Source organism: Calidris pugnax, unplaced genomic scaffold (genome assembly GCF_001431845.1).
Source record: "Calidris pugnax isolate Ruff unplaced genomic scaffold, ASM143184v1 scaffold276, whole genome shotgun sequence".
In the NCBI taxonomy this organism is placed as follows: Eukaryota; Metazoa; Chordata; class Aves; order Charadriiformes; family Scolopacidae; genus Calidris; species Calidris pugnax.
The window spans coordinates 1,253,178-1,268,427 of record NW_015091112.1 but is presented as its reverse complement, the minus strand read 5'-3'; the positions used below and the strand labels follow the sequence as shown (position 1 = coordinate 1,268,427).

Sequence of the window (15,250 nt, the reverse complement as noted above, 5' to 3'; positions counted from 1 at the left end):
CCTTCAAAACCCAGTAACAGCCTTGTAGCTAACAAAAAAAAAAAAAAAGGGGGTTACATAAAAGAGTTACATAAAAAAAAGTTGCATAAAAAGAAGTTCTACAAGATGACAAACAGGGCTAATTGGGATATTTAAAAAACAGAAGAAACCTTTAGAGGATCTACATCATAAAAAATAGTACACGTTTCTTCAGCAATTTAAAACAACTGCTTTATTTGTGCTTTTCCGCTCTTTATTTCCAAGTGGAACGAAGTTCCCAGCAGCCCCAGAAGGCCCCAGGCCCCCCCTCAGGCACTCGTTTTTGTTCAGCTTATGTGCTAAATGCAAAAGTTCCCCCCCAGATTTGCAGGTAGGGTTAGGTAGGGATCCGCTCCAATTAGATCCTGCTCCATAAATGATGCCTAATTGTCTGATGGAACCCCTCACACAGCAAAGATACTGAAGTCAGAGAGTCAAACTTCCCTTTATGACGTCACAGGAAAAGAAAGTTGTCTTTTTTTTTTTAATTCCATTTTTGGCTAAAACTTTTACAGTTCCAGAAATGCAGTACTTGGCCTCTTCGTTTACTGCTGACCCCAAACCACCCCAGCATTTCCCCACATACATGTTCCTCAGTAACAAGAGAAAATCCTTCCAAGAGCAGTTCCTCTGGTTGCCCATCGGCCGAAGGAGTGACCTGCAGGGCCGCTTCTTAGAAAAGCATTAGCAAAGCTGCCAAAATCAGCCCTAAACCAGCTGCTTGGCCAGGCTTAAAATCCCTTCCAGCAGCTACTATTAGCAGCCAAGCACTTAAAGACCGACTGCGTCCTCTCCTGCCATCAGGAAGGGACCTTTCTAAGCATGTTGGTGTTACAGGATGGAAGTAGGATGGAGTTGGGCTGTTTCCTTGGAGGGAATCAGCCCTAAACCAGCTGCTTGGCCAGGCTTAAAATCCCTTCCAGCAGCTACTATTAGCAGCCAAGCACTTAAAGACCGACTGCGTCCTCTCCTGCCATCAGGAAGGGACCTTTCCAAGCATGTTGGTGTTACGGGATGGAAGTAGGATGGAGTTGGGCTGTTTCCTTGGAGGCATGGATGATGTGGACGGGACGTTTCTCCACGTGGATGATTGGAGCTGTTGGCTGTGAAAGGAAGCTCATGGAACTGCAGAGAAGAATGATCTTTACTATTGATGGATGATGTGGACGGGACGTTTCTCCACATGGATGATTGGAGCCTTTGGCTGTGAAAGAGAGCTCATGGAATCACAAAGAATGATCTTTACTGTGAGGGTAGTGGAGCACTGGAACAGGTTGCCCAGGGAGGTGGTTGAATCCCCTTCCCTGGAGATAATCAAGGTGAAGCTCAATGAGGCTCTGGGCAACCTGGTCTAGTTGAGGGTGTCCCTGCTGACTGCGGGGAGGTCAGACTAGATGACCTTTGGAGGTCCCTGCTGGCCTGGACCATTCTATGACGTGGAGTTGGAGAACAACAGGCTACTAGGACGTTGTTCCTCTCCTCCTAGCTCATACTAGTGAGCACATTTTCCTCTTTTAGGTGTGTTTCAGGGGTGTAAATGGGGGTCTGATGGTGGTACCATGGTGGTCTCACCCTTGTGTGTCTATTCCCATGCATGTCCCATGGGGCAGGACGATGATGGTAGGGCATCCCTTAGGCAGCCAGGTCGAAGTCGTCACGCTCCTGGTTGTAGTCGAGGACCTTCTGCCGCAGGCGGGAGGCGTCCACCCAGGTGATGAAGTCCTCCACGGCTCGGGGGACGAGGAGCGCGGGGTCGGTCACCACCTCGGGGCCTACGCGGATGTGGCCTTGCTCCACGAAGGTGACGGCGTGGCGGAGGTTCTGGGCCATCCGCAGCTTCACCAGCAGGCAGGGCAGGCGGCGGCGGCAGAAAGCGGCGGCCGAGAGGCTCTCGCAGGCGGCCAAGGACCTCCGGTTGCCCACCAGCCCCAGCCCGTAGAGCTTCTCCAGCAGCGCGGCGGCGCAGCGGGTGCGGAAGGCGGCGCTGGCCGGCCCCAGATCGCGCAGGCGGCGGGCCAAGGCGCGGACGGTGCGGGCCAGGGCTTTGTACCTCACGTAGTCCTCCCGCCGGCCCAACCGATAACGCCGCAGGGCCTTCACCTCCGCCAGGCTCCCCCCCGCCGCCTCCCAGCTCACCAGCTCCAGCCGCCGCAGCAGCTTCTGCTCGTGGTACTTCAGCTTCCGCACCATCTTGGATGGGATGGAGGGAGGGTGGGATGGAGACACCGCAACTCGGGCACCGACCGCCCTTTCCGGGGAGGAGCGACCCCGCTCCGCCCCGCAGCTTCCCCCGGAGGAGGCCGCCCCATCCCGTCCCGCCCCCGGGTGTTCCCTCCCGTCCCGTCCCCGGTTGGGATGGCCCCCGGGGCTCTTCCACTCCGGTCCTGGGGTGCTGCCCGCAGAGGAGGAGGAGGAGGATAATCCACCCCCCAGCCCCGGTTGTCCCGGGGGATGCTGCTGGCGCCCGCTGCCCGCTCTGGGATGCGGTGGGTGTCCCCCCCCTGCGCTCGGCTCGTCCCCAGCCTGGCTCCGAGGTGTCACCGAGGTAGGGGCGAGGTGTGTACGTGTGTGTGTGTGTGTGTGTGTCACACCTTCCCGCTCGGCCAGCCCTTCCTTTTCTCCCCAGGGATCGACCCCAGGCTTCGCCGTTCCTCTTGGAAAAACGGCTGCGGCGTCGGGTTTTTCCATGACATCCTTCCCCGTTAAGACACGTCAGTCGGTTTTGTTTACTGTAAAAACTTCCCTTTCTGTCCTTCCTTCGAGGAGGAGGCAGGTGGGATGGGACCTGCATCCCCCCCACCCGCCCTGAAACTCGCCTTTCTTGGGCCTGCACGTCCCTGTTTGTGCCCAAGAAGTGGCACCGCTGCTGCCCTGTGTCACCTCCACCTCCCCAGGGCCACCGTGGTGACCCCAGCCAAACATTCCTCCCTCCCCGCCTCTCTCTTTGGTCCACGGCGTTGTCCCATCCTTGGGATTCAGGACACTCTGCTCCAAGGAGGTTCCCCAGTGGAGCAGCTCAGGTTGATCACTTGGGATTTGAGATCTCCGGTTCTCCTAAGCAAATTCCTGTGTTGCCTTCAACCCTGAATTTCCTCCTGCTGGACCTTCCGACGCAGTGGATTTTTTTCAGAGTGGGTGATGTGGTCACCCAGGCCATGGGGGGGCCTCTCTTGATTTGCTTTGTGCTTTTCTCCAGGTTTGTCGGTGAAGGCGCCGATGGAAATGGGGAGCAACAGCACTGAGAAGTTTTACAGGATCCCCGAAGGGAAGGGACCGCACTCAGTGGGATGCACAGACCTGATGACGGACAACGCGGTTGAGGTAAAGCTCTCGGTTCTTCTCCCTTTGGATCTAAGGCACCATGTTAGTGAAACAACCTGTGGGTGAGGCCTTGTATGTGCAGGGGCCCTCCATGGCTGACGCTCCCAGCTGAGCTTTCTGTCCTCTCTGTCCCAGTGTAGGATGGGAACTGGGCATTTACCAGATGGATGTAACCTGCAGGCCTTCTCCATGGCTCCCTCCCTGCATACCCTTGCCTTCCTGACTGCCCTACACAGGATACCTGGATGAAGGGATGGAATGTACCTTCAGCAAGTTTGCTGATGACACAAAACTAGGAGGGGTGGCTGACACCCCAGGAGGCTGTGCTGCTACACAGAGAGCCCTGGACAGGCTGGAGAGTTGGGCAGAGAGAAACCTGATGAAATTCAACAAGGGCAAGTGTAGGGTGCTGCACCTGGGGAGAAATAACCCCATACACCAGTAGAGGTTGGGGGCTGACCTGCTGGAGAGCAGCTCTGAGGAAAAAGACCTGGGAGTCCTGGTGGACAACAGGATGACCATGAGCCATCAATGTGCCCTTGTGACCAAGAAGGTAAATGGCACCCTGGGGTGCATCAAGAAGAGTGTGGGCAGCAGGTTGAGGGAGGTCATCCTGCCCCTCTACTCTGCCCTGGTGAGGCCCTATCTGGAATACTGCATCCAGTTCTGGGCCCATCAGTTCAAGAAGGACAGGGAACTGCTGGAGAGGGTACAGCAGAGGGCTGCAAAGTCTATTAGGGGCCTGGAGCATCTCTCGTATGAGGAAAGGCTGAGGGACTTAGTTCTTTTCGTCTGAAGAGAAGACTGAGGGGACGTCTGATCAATACATAAAAATACTTAAAGAAGGGTGTCAGGAGGGTGGGGCTGGTCTTTTTTCAGGGGTTCCCAGTGACAGGACAAGAGGAAATGGGCACAAACTTGAGAATAAGAAGTTCCACCTAAACGTGAGGAGGAACTTCTTTACTGTGAGAATGGTAGAGCACTGGAAGAGGCTGCCCAGGGAGGTGGTGGAGTCTCCTTCTCTGGAGACATTCAAAACTCACCTGGACAAGTTCCTGTGCAACCTGCTTTAGGTGGACCTGCTTTGGCAGGGGGGTTGGACTAGATGATCTCTGGAGGTCCCTTCCAACCCCATATGATTCTATGATACTGCAGAGAAGCCGTGTCCTCCTGGGACCCACAGGGTTCTTCCCAGCCACCCCACCGCTCCCTGCTGCACTGGGCTCCTGGGGAGGCTCCAAATGCAGTCTCCGTGATTGCAACTCTTCTCACCACAGAGATCCCCACAGGATTTGGCAGGGTTGGGTGATGAGGGTGGGCAGGTGGTGTCTTCTCAAAATTTTATCTAGCTGAAAAAGACCAGGATATCCGTTCTGCAAGTAGTTGGTACAGAGAGAAGCCACCATAAGAAGATGGGGACAGTAAACAAGCTTGCTTTTGGGTTTCTATTTCAAATCCTCTTGCTTTTTAATTTTCCTGTGGGTTTTAGTTTTAGTTTTCCTGTGGTTTTACTCCTCAGACTCAGCCAGGTGTAGTGGAACTTGTGATCAGTTTGTAGTGGTTATTCATATGTTGTCCTTTGCTCTACTGAGCTTACTCTATAGTAGCGCAAAGAAGCGATTAGTTTCTCTTTGCAATCAGCCCATGTGTTTTTCTTAGATAAGCAATCTGTCTAATTACAGTTCTCCCAGACATAAGTAATGAACCTCTTTCCCTTTCTGGTAAGCAGTCAGTCACCGGGGGAAGTTCTCCAGGACTGTTCTGCCACCAAATCGATATCATTACCAGCGTGGATGAAGCTTTGATGATTTCTTCCTTAAAGGCCTTTGTGTCAAAGATTGATTTAAGTTTGAGGAGTAAATAGAAACAAGCTTCATGAAAGAAGCTTTTGGTACGTGCTGTGTATGAAACTGACAAATTAGCGTTGAAGAAACCAGGCTTTATTCCCAAGCTCGTGTTCCTGTTGGCCCTAGACTTAACTTGTTAAGACAGAAGCACGGTTGGAGCAAGAGCAGTGTGAAGAGTGTGTTTCAAATTCCCCCGCAAACCAGGAAGTAAGAATGCAAATTACACAGAGCTCCTCTGCCAGGAGGTGGGCTTTGAGGTGTCCTCTTGGCACACTGCTGCTGGCTGCCCAGGGAAAATACTGGCGAGGGGGCACGGGGGGTTGGTGTGACTATGGAAAGCTTGGCTGGTTTCCTGGAAGACCAGAAGTGCAGGCAGTAAAAGAAGATTCACAGCGGTGGTAAGAAACAGAGGCAGATAAAACACAGGTTAACAAAATTGCATTCAGGAAGATGGATCACTACAGGGTTGTGAACGCCTTGATGAGGAGGAAGAACAATATATTGCACTGCTTTGCTGGGCAGCTGCCCAGGAGAACCTTCTACTCAGCTCAGCCAGGAACACTATAGCCAGGCTGAGACCATGCCCCTGACTCTGCCCACAACTCCTCTGCTGGACCACGCTTCCAGAAACGAGTCTCAGGGGGAAATTTGTCTTGCTAACCTCATGGAAAAACATACTTCTAGGAGGGTCCCTTTCCCCCCCTGCCAGTTTAGCAAGAGGAGTTGGCTGAGTAACAGCTCCATGGGACTCGCTGCAAGGAAAGCGATGGTGGCTCCCAGCTGGGAGGGCAAAGGGGACACAGTCACCCCTGTTAAACCCCTCAAACTGCTTCATGGTACCCTTCCCTGAGGGGAGGAGCAGTGAGGAAGACAAAAGAGAAGATCCAGCAAGATGTAGAAATGGAGCAAACAGGTAGTGAGGGTTTGTAATGACTCACTTAATTCAATTAGCTATAGGCTAACCTAGAGAAGGTGACCCGTATCTCTGCCTGGATGCCAGCAGTCACACTACTTTAAATTCATTGCTGGGACAAAAAGATAGTGACAGGATTGCCATCAAAGCCTCTATAGGATAATAATTTTCTTGTGAGATTCTCTTAATTCTCTTGAGTTGTCATTCTTGCACATGAAGCCCTTTATATATGACATATAAATGCTTTTATCTTCCATATATAAATAAATACCAATCTTCCCTTTTTGTGTGTGTGTGTCCTTCCCCAGGGAAGCTTCTTGCGCCTCTATTATCCGTCGTGCGATGCCACAGATAACGAAGAGGCACCATGGATTCCAGATAAAGAGTACTACCAGGGGCTCTCCGACTTCCTTAACATGTACCGAATTGTAGGACAAAGGCTTTTCCAGTACTACGTTGGTAAGACTGGGTTTGGTTTTATTCCTTGCCTAGTGCAAGGCCGTGAGCTCTGTATGCAGCTCGTTGCCTCACTGCTCTGTACGCAGTGTATTATTGCTGTGGGACTAATTGTTGGAGCAATTTGCTCTAGGAAGAGCTTGGCTTGCTACTTCTCTGTGTCGGGATTTAGATCCCACAGGGAAATGTGCAAATATACAAAGGTGAGATGATAGATACTAAGGTCTGAATGCCAACAAGACTTGGATGCCTGACTTCTTGAAAATCCGTTCTCGTTGGGTTTTAAAGATAAGTAGGCCTTGTGCTTGGCTGTGGAGGAGGAGGAAAGTATCTTCTGCCAAGTAGAAAGTATTTTGAGAATCAAATCCATGTTTGTCTTCTGTATTTTAAGGATGAGATCTGGTACCTTATCTTCAGATGACTGCTCTGAAATCAGTGGTCGCCAGATTCTTGGGATCTCTCCCGCAGGAACAAGGGCTTTCTCTCATTTCACTTCGATTTCTATCTAGGTTCAGTGACCTGTCCTGCAAAGTCAAATGCTGCTTTTAAACCCGGCGAAAAATACCCACTCCTCGTTTTTTCCCATGGACTTGGAGCTTTTCGGTAATTCTGCACTTTGTTGACAACCTATTTTTGTCGTCTGTGGAGACAGCGGTCTCCAAGGATGGTTCTGAACAGATTTTCAGTAGGGAGGTGAGATCCCCGTGGGGTTGAAACAGATTTGCTGTGTATCGGTATCCACTGATACCAACAGCAGTAAATAAAAGCATCAGTGGTCGCCAGATTCTTGGGATCTCTCCTGCAGGAACAAGGGCTTTCTCTTGGGATCTCTCCCGCAGGAACAAGGGCTTTCTCTCATTTCACTTCGATTTCTATCTAGGTTCAGTGACCTGTCCTGCAAAGTCAAATGCTGCTTTTAAACCCGGCGAAAAATACCCACTCCTCGTTTTTTCCCATGGACTTGGAGCTTTTCGGTAATTCTGCACTTTGTTGACAACCTATTTTTGTCGTCTGTGGAGACAGCGGTCTCCAAGGATGGTTCTGAACAGATTTTCAGTAGGGAGGTGAGATCCCCGTGGGGTTGAAACAGATTTGCTGTGTATCGGTATCCACTGATACCAACAGCAGTAAATAAAAGCAGGGTTGGTGTATTTATTTGTGGTTTCCCGATGTATTTTAGGGGTGAAGGTATTTACTAATCCATAAACACGTTGGGAAGATTAACTAGTTGGTTTTCAGGCAGCAAAAGTGTCGGTAAATAAAAGCAGGGTTGGTGTATTTATTTGTGGTTTCCCGTTGTATTTTAGGGGTGAAGGTATTTACCAATTCATAAGTATGTTGGGAAGATTTAACTAGCTGGTTTTCAGGCAGCAAAAGTGTCCTATGTGCTACTTTTTAAAAATCATTAGCATTTTTCCTTCTGAATAGATAGTAAAACAGTAATGAGGGTGTGTGACCAGGCTTTGGTGCCTGGCGTACAAAAGCCTGCTCTGCTGGCTCGCAAATTCAAACAGAAGAAATACTGAGTGGGGGCTAGTGCATACGTAGTGCGGTCAGTGTTTTAAAGAGTAGTGTAATTGAAATAATTACGTCTGCATGTGTCTCACCAGCGTGCGCTTTGTTTGCAGGACAATCTACTCTGCTATTTGTGTAGAGATGGCTTCTCAGGGCTTCATCGTGGCTGCTGTGGAGCACAGGTGCGTATTTGGCAGGTTTTCGAGTTCTGATGGAAAGAAACTTTCTCACATTGAATTTAATGTTTTATTTATTCTAAAGAAAAACTTATGATCAGGTTTTTTTAAAGAGAAACTAACATATCTTTGGCTTCTCAGGGCTTCATCGTGGCTGCTGTGGAGCACAGGTGCGTATTTGGCAGGTTTTCGAGTTCTGATGGAAAGAAACTTTCTCACATTGAATTTAATGTTTTATTTATTCTAAAGAAAAACTTATGATCAATTTTTTTTTAAAGAAAAACTAACATATCTTCTTCAGCCCTGCCCACATCCCCAGTTTCTCTCACAGAATCACAGAATCTTCTAGGTTGGAAGGGACCTTAAAGATCATCTTGTCCAACCGTCAACCTAACTGACAAAAATAGACACCCACACAACAAACAAGGAGCATCATCACTAAACCATACCTCCCAGCACTACATCAACCCGTCTTTTGAACTCCTCCAGGGATGGTGCCTCAACCACCTCCCTGGGCAGCCCATTCCAATGGCTGAGAACCCTTTCACTGACAAAATTTTTCCTAATATCCAGCCTGAACCTCCCCTGGCGCAACTTGAGGCCATTTCCTCTTGTCCTGTCGCCTGTGACTTGAGAAAAGAGACCGACCCCCCCCTCTCTACACCCTCCTTTCAGGTAGTTGTAGAGAGCAATAAGGTCTCCCCTCAGCCTCCTCTTCTCCAGGCTGAATAACCCCAGCTCCCTCAGCCTCTCCTCATAAGACTTATTCTCCAGACCCCTCACCATCTTTGTCGCCCTTCTCTGGACCCGCTCAACTCTTACCGATGAAAAAGGAATTTGCTTAGATAAGCCTTTGAATGAAAAGTTCCAGGGTAGATAGGGTTCATCATTCTCCAGACACGCTGCTTTTCCCTCTCTTATTGTTAGAACCTGGAGAATATAAAGGAGGTGGGAGTTGTGGTGGGGTTATTGCATTATGTAGAAGGTCTGTCTACACTCAGTTGTGACTGCAGCAGCACTGGTTGGTCGCTGGATCTCTTGAGACAAGTGAAATGTAAAACTTCTGCTGACTTCATCTCAAACCAAACGGAATACATCCCCAGAAATTACCTTTTGTTGATATTCCAGAGACGAATCTGCTTCAGCAACGTATTATTGTAAAAAAAGGTCCGTTTCTGAATCGCAGGAAGAGTCTACGTCGAACATGGAGAAGGAGTGGATCTACTACAGGAAACTAAAAACTGGAGAGGAAGAGCGCTTCTTGCGCCATAAGCAGGTACCCATCCGAGTCTGTGCTCCTGGGGGGAGGTAGAAGGGGGGGATTTAGGACAAACCAGCCAGCTCTTTCCATTGGCCATGTCTGCAGTCTTCTGCCATGACTTGGGGGATAGATAAAAATGCATTAAGCCCTACATTCCTGAAGATGGGAAAGCCAACAGCAGCTTTGCTCAGAGCATGAATTACTTCCCCCACAAAGTTGCACCGTCAGGCTTAGTCAGCTGTTCCTCCTCTGGTTCCACTCAACTTTCTGTTTCTTCTCTGTGTCTTCACACTTTTCCTGCCCAGCCCAGTCTTTAAGTGACACAGAGTTAAATTTGAGAGTTTGTGTGCCCTCAGGCTTGCCTTGGCTTTTGTTTGCTTCTGGGTAGCAAGATGAATCATGGCTGCTTCATCTTCTTCACACTTTAACATGGTTTATAGCAATGTAAACAATGCAGACTTCCTGCATTATAAGCAGCATCTGTGCTAGATGTGGTATGGCCATACTGGCGAGATCTTCCAAGCATAGAATCGACCTTTAAAATATGGGAGTGTTTTCTTCCAGCTAAGGACAACTCAGCCGGGGAGGCGTTTATCTCCCTGGGCCATACAGACAGCAGGACAAGTGTCATTTCCTATGTGCATACAACATCCTACTTACGAGTCTAAATACAACGTATCTGAGCTTGCAAACAACCTCCAGAAGCCATTACCAGCAAATTTCGCTAGTAGAGAAGTCAGGAAATAGAGATTTAGTTGAAATTCTGTGATGCACAGAACATCTTGCTGGCTGCCTACACACTGCAGTTCTCAAGGACCGTTCTTTGGTTCTTTTTGAAGCTTTTCTTTTACTAAAATATCAAAATCAAAACTACTTCTTATACCAAACAATGAAAACCTTTATTTACAACAGGTTTAGTACAGTTTTCAAGAATGTGTATAAATATACAATGGGAAGGGCTTCTTGGTTCTTTCTTATTTTGGGTTTATCCGGTGTAAAGACAGTTTCAAAGCTATCATGCAGATGGGGCAAGTGATGTAATGACATTTGCTCATCAGTGTGAGCATGAGGAGGAGCCACAAGTCAGCCTTCCTTGTAGTTGTGCAACTTAAGCCTTTGTACATCCCAACAACTCCTTCTCCAAGTGAGGAAGGTCTTTGGCACGTGTTGTAGTGATAAATTCCTCCACGTGCAGAGGATCTACACAAGAGCTTCGACTCTTTGGACCTCCAGAGGTCAGTTTTGTTGTTAGTCAGACCTCGTCCGAGTTCCATTTCACAGTTCCCATTCTGCAGTTCAGAATAGTCATTATTGTATCAGGCATTTATGGGGGGGGAAAAAATGAGAGTAAATCTTGTGTGCAAAGGGCCAGCAAGCCTAGCAGCTGTCTGAGAATTCCTTCCACTGCTCTGACCCCACTTCTCTTTCTCCCCAGGTGCAGCAAAGAGCGCAGGAGTGTATCAAAGCTCTCAATCTCATTCTTAAAATCAATTCAGGAGAGGAAGTGATGAATGTACTAAATTCAAACTTTGACTGGAATAGCCTAAAAGTGAGTGAAGTGAAAAGCTCTGACTGCGTTTTGTTAAACGCCTAATAATGCTTCTGGTTTCCCTCTTCCATTTCTAAACTGGTTCCTGTAAACTATTCTGAAGATCACACTGTAAATCTATGAACATCTATCAGGTCATCCCCAGCTGGATAGATAGTAGTGGAGCTGAAATGATGCTCTTCCCACTTCAATAAGATCTATTGCCTAATAAATTATTCCCTTTCAAAAAAAAAAAAAGTTTGGGAAAGAAAGTCTCTTACAGCACCTGGATTTTTTTGACAGGATTCTGTTGATACTAGCAGAATAGCTGTGATGGGACACTCTTTTGGTGGTGCTACAGTTATTGAGAGTCTCAGCAAAGAAATAAGATTCAGGTAAGTAGGCAAAACAAGGCAAGAGACATTTGGAACTTGAGAAATCTGGAGCAGGGGACCTTACCTAAGATCCCCCAACTACTTAATTAGCAGTTTTGTTGGGCATGTCTTGTTTTCTCAAGTCATGCTTCTTTCAGCTGTGGGGATGTGGTGGAACATAATGGTTGTTGTATCATATTATATCCTGATACTGTGGGACCCTGCAGAAGCTTCTGTGCCCAGCTGCACCTGGCAGTGGTGACAACAAATGCAATAATGGATTAATTCTCTTCCCCCAGAGTAGAAATCATTTTGAAACAAAATGATTCATTATTGTTTACCTGTTCAGTATCATAGAGAGTTTCTCTTTCTCATGTGTCCTGCAAATCAAAGCATGGTGAGAACTTCCATATCAAGCTTTCTGCCCCTGTGACAATATGCAGTGGTTTTTGACAGGTGTGGCATTGCCCTCGATGCATGGATGCTTCCAGTAGGTGATGACATTTACCAAAACAGCGTCCAGCAACCGCTGCTTTTTATCAACTCTGAAAAATTCCAGTGGGCTGATAATATCTTAAAGATGAAGAAACTCAGCTCCAACGATGCAAACAAGAAAATGATCACTATCAAGTAAGTGTTGAGGATTATTCATCCTTTCTGTGTCTGAAGATGAATCTTTATTCTCCTGTTGGAGCTTTGGTTACATGTAACTGCAGACAGACAGTCAGTCAGTACTTCCCCATGGCCCAGGTTTAAATTAGACAGCAGCGTGTCCCCACAGTGGAGACAGAGACCTCCCTCAAAGCAGACAGTAACCCTAAGTGGGAGATACTCCAAGGTGTGTGTTCCTGCTCCAGGGCACAAGTTTTGCTCTGGACTTCGTGCATCATGGCTTCAAGCTCCAACAGGGTAGGTTTAGATTGAACATTAGGAAAGAATTTTTCACCGAAAGAGTGGTCGGGCATTGGAACAGGCTGCCCAGGGAGGGGGTGGAGTCACCATCCCTGGCTGTGTTTAAGGGCCGTTTAGATGCAGTGCTAAGGGACATGGTGTAGGGGAGGACTTTGTAGAGTAGGGTAGATGGTTGGACTCGATGATCCCAAGGGTCTCTTCCAACCTAGACGATTCTATGATTCTATGATCTCTGTCTGAACACTTCAAATCACCTTCTGGGAGCAGTTCTGCACTCCCCTAGTGAAAGCACGGCGTGCAGGGGAGCGGGTGGCTCTGTAATCCACCTTCCAGCAGGGACACGGCTTGGTCTTGAAGCTATGCCAAGCCTACCCTTTACTGTCGTTGCAATTACAGCGACTTACAGTAAACACAAAACTTCCTCCCTTCTACGGATAGGACAGAATTTACTGCTGATCTTGCATGCTCCTGAGATGAACTGGTTTATCTGCTTCTGCAAAAGACGACAGCGTAGGATGCGTGACTGGCTTTCAAGAGATCTGGGCAACCCGTGGCATCTTTTAATGGGACGAGTGCATTCTTACAAGCCTGTTTGTTGATCCTTGTTCTGCTTGCAGGGGGTCAGTGCATCAGAGCTTTCCTGACTTCACCTTTGTGAGCGGAGGACTCATTGGAAGATTCTTCAAATTAAAAGGAGAAATAGATCCAAATGAAGCTATTGATATCAGCAATCATGCTTCATTAGCCTTCCTGCAGAAACACTTGAGTAAGTTATCTGTCTATATCAAAATATGAAGTTGAATTAATACTTAATTCCTATGAAGCTTTTTATGTAACCATTCTCTTTAGAACAAAACCAAAAGGAAGTGTGTCAGAAAAGTTTAAGTAGAAAAAACAAGTCAGATTCTTCTTCTAGAGGCTTGTTAGTTACTTTTGCAATTTAAGCAATTCAGAGGAGGAACATTGCAGTTTTATTCCAATATATAAAAACCTGGTGTCATTTTTCCCTCCTTAAAACATCTTGCCTCCCCTCTTTGCCACGTTGATTCATTTGTACTGTAATTTAATTTTTTGATGTAACTTTACAAAAAGCTGACAATTCATTCCACTTGGGTTTTCTTTTCTGCATTTTATAGATCTCAAGAAAGATTTCGATAAGTGGGATTCTCTTGTGGATGGCATAGGACCCAATGTTATTCCTGGAACCAATATTGACTTATCTCCAGCTGAACCTGAATAAAGAATACAAAAAAGTACTGAAAATGCCACAGACATCAGGACACTAATGTTGGCCAGACATTGCTCCGACACGTGATAGTATTGGCCACCTACACAGCTTTTGGGGTGTGGAACAAGAAAATAAAGATAAGACATTAGGTTACATTATCTTGAAAATATAGAGAGGTTTTAGTTCAAATGAATTTGTGGGATTCTTTGAAATACTGCAACAGGGTAACTTCTGCTTTGGAGGCAGCTGGGGGGAAAAAAAAATCACTGGATGGCAATTTAAATGCTTTTTCTGGTTTTGACTTAAAATCAAGTTTGCAGAGAGATTAAGCTGCAAGGAATTCAACTAAAATTCTGCTTACCAAGCTTGAAGTCAGTTCACATCCAGCAAGCTTTTTTTGCAGTGTAAGAAAAAAAATATATCTTTAAGTTGTTACTAAACTACCTAGTATTTCAGCTGTGCTCTGACAACAGCTGAGAGTTGGAGCAGGTTTTTGCTCCTTCTAGTCAGAGAGGTGCCAGCAGAAGGTGGTCTTCAAAACTGTCTTATTTTAATAAAAGTCACAGTGAAAGCCACAGGAAATAGTTTAAGATAACAGCTGAGAAAAGTGTTTGTTCAGACACAGGACTTCTCATATGAACTTAATCCACTTAACATTTAAGATCTGTGTTTATTGCCATACTCAGAGGATGTTTCCATTCCAAAAGCTGCTGAAATGATCACTCTTGTTGTAGTAACTGTAATTCCCCTTCGGCAAAGCTCCAAGTAGCACCTCTGGTTAATCTCTCTATTACCACTATCACTCAGTCCTACTGTTATAGGTGAAATCACAGAAATGATGTGTCACTTCTACCACTCCTTTTAAAAAGGACTATGGAAGCATTGCTCAATCATCTTGATGTCTCTCATGGTGTTCAGACTCTCATCTTTGTCCAGGTACCAGCACTGCTGTCTGTATCTGTCAGTAGAAGCAGCTGACTATGTGGATGGTTAAAGAAGGTTCTGTCTTGATGTCTCTCATGGTGTTCAGACTCTCGTCTTTGTCCAGATACACTGCTGTCTGTATCTGTCAGTAGAAGCAGCTGACTATGTGGATGGTTAAAGAAGGTTCTGATTTTTAGAACAAAACTCTTCGAAGCTGCCACACGGAAGGGTGACTTCTAACTGAATCAGCCTCGCAGAAGCGGGACTACTTCTAACTGTAGCCTGTTTGTTTCAAAATCAGGTTACAAACAAAACTGAAGCAAGTGGAACAAGCAAAGCAGTTAACAGTGTAATTAAGTATTTATATTATATGTGATCTTAACCTGAGATTGCAACAACACCCAAGACATGTTTTTCAGAATTGAATTAAATTCTATCCAGCCTACCATCGTGTGTTGTCTTTATTAAGGGAACAAACATGCAAGTTTTTCTCTTTTTGAGTATGCACCAACAGTTGAGATCTGTGATCCTCAGCCAGACTATTAGTGTCAGAGATCCTAGGTTCCTAAAACTCAGCTGTTCCTCCTCTGGTTCCACTCAACTTTCTGTTTCTTCTCTGTGTCTTCACACTTTTCCTGCCCAGCCCAGTCTTTAAGTGACACAGAGTTAAATTTGAGAGTTTGTGTGCCCTCAGGCTTGCCTTGGCTTATGTTTGCTGCTGGGTAGCAAGATGAATCATGGCTGCTTCGTCTTCTTCACACTTTAACGTGGTTTATA

The 15,250-nt window shown here is 46.9% G+C and overlaps 2 protein-coding genes across 3 annotated transcripts in view; one reads left to right on the top strand and one right to left on the bottom strand.

The window, feature by feature from the left end:
* LOC106897519 (platelet-activating factor acetylhydrolase-like) overlaps positions 1 to 14,918 on the top strand; it is a 27,596-nt gene extending 12,678 nt beyond the window's left edge. Inside the window, exons 2-12 of one of the 2 annotated variants that reach the window (XR_001413779.1) lie at positions 3,215 to 3,339; positions 6,408 to 6,558; positions 7,065 to 7,158; positions 8,184 to 8,252; positions 9,375 to 9,522; positions 10,943 to 11,056; positions 11,339 to 11,430; positions 11,866 to 12,039; positions 12,939 to 13,087; positions 13,458 to 14,485; positions 14,598 to 14,918. Coding sequence is in view for 1 of the 2 variants with exons in the window: in XM_014958196.1 (XP_014813682.1) it covers positions 2,470 to 2,563; positions 3,215 to 3,339; positions 6,408 to 6,558; positions 7,065 to 7,158; positions 8,184 to 8,252; positions 9,375 to 9,522; positions 10,943 to 11,056; positions 11,339 to 11,430; positions 11,866 to 12,039; positions 12,939 to 13,087; positions 13,458 to 13,561 (1,314 nt within the window). In the remaining variant the exon portion in view is untranslated. Of the gene's footprint in view, positions 1 to 2,334; positions 2,564 to 3,214; positions 3,340 to 6,407; positions 6,559 to 7,064; positions 7,159 to 8,183; positions 8,253 to 9,374; positions 9,523 to 10,942; positions 11,057 to 11,338; positions 11,431 to 11,865; positions 12,040 to 12,938; positions 13,088 to 13,457; positions 14,486 to 14,597 lie in introns of those variants that run through there. The other variant, XM_014958196.1, reaches the window with a different exon arrangement.
* LOC106897522 (U3 small nucleolar ribonucleoprotein protein IMP3-like) lies at positions 1,177 to 2,247 on the bottom strand. The gene has a single exon (XM_014958200.1). It carries the CDS (start codon positions 2,206 to 2,208, stop codon positions 1,651 to 1,653), a length of 558 nt encoding a protein of 185 aa, XP_014813686.1. The 5' UTR covers positions 2,209 to 2,247; the 3' UTR covers positions 1,177 to 1,650.
* Positions 14,919 to 15,250: the final 332 nt, after the last annotated feature.

What these genes read in the sequence shown, in the direction of transcription:
- LOC106897522 (XM_014958200.1), bottom strand. Translation starts at nt 2,208, where the DNA reads ATGGTGCGGAAGCTGAAGTACCACGAGCAGAAGCTGCTGCGGCGGCTG.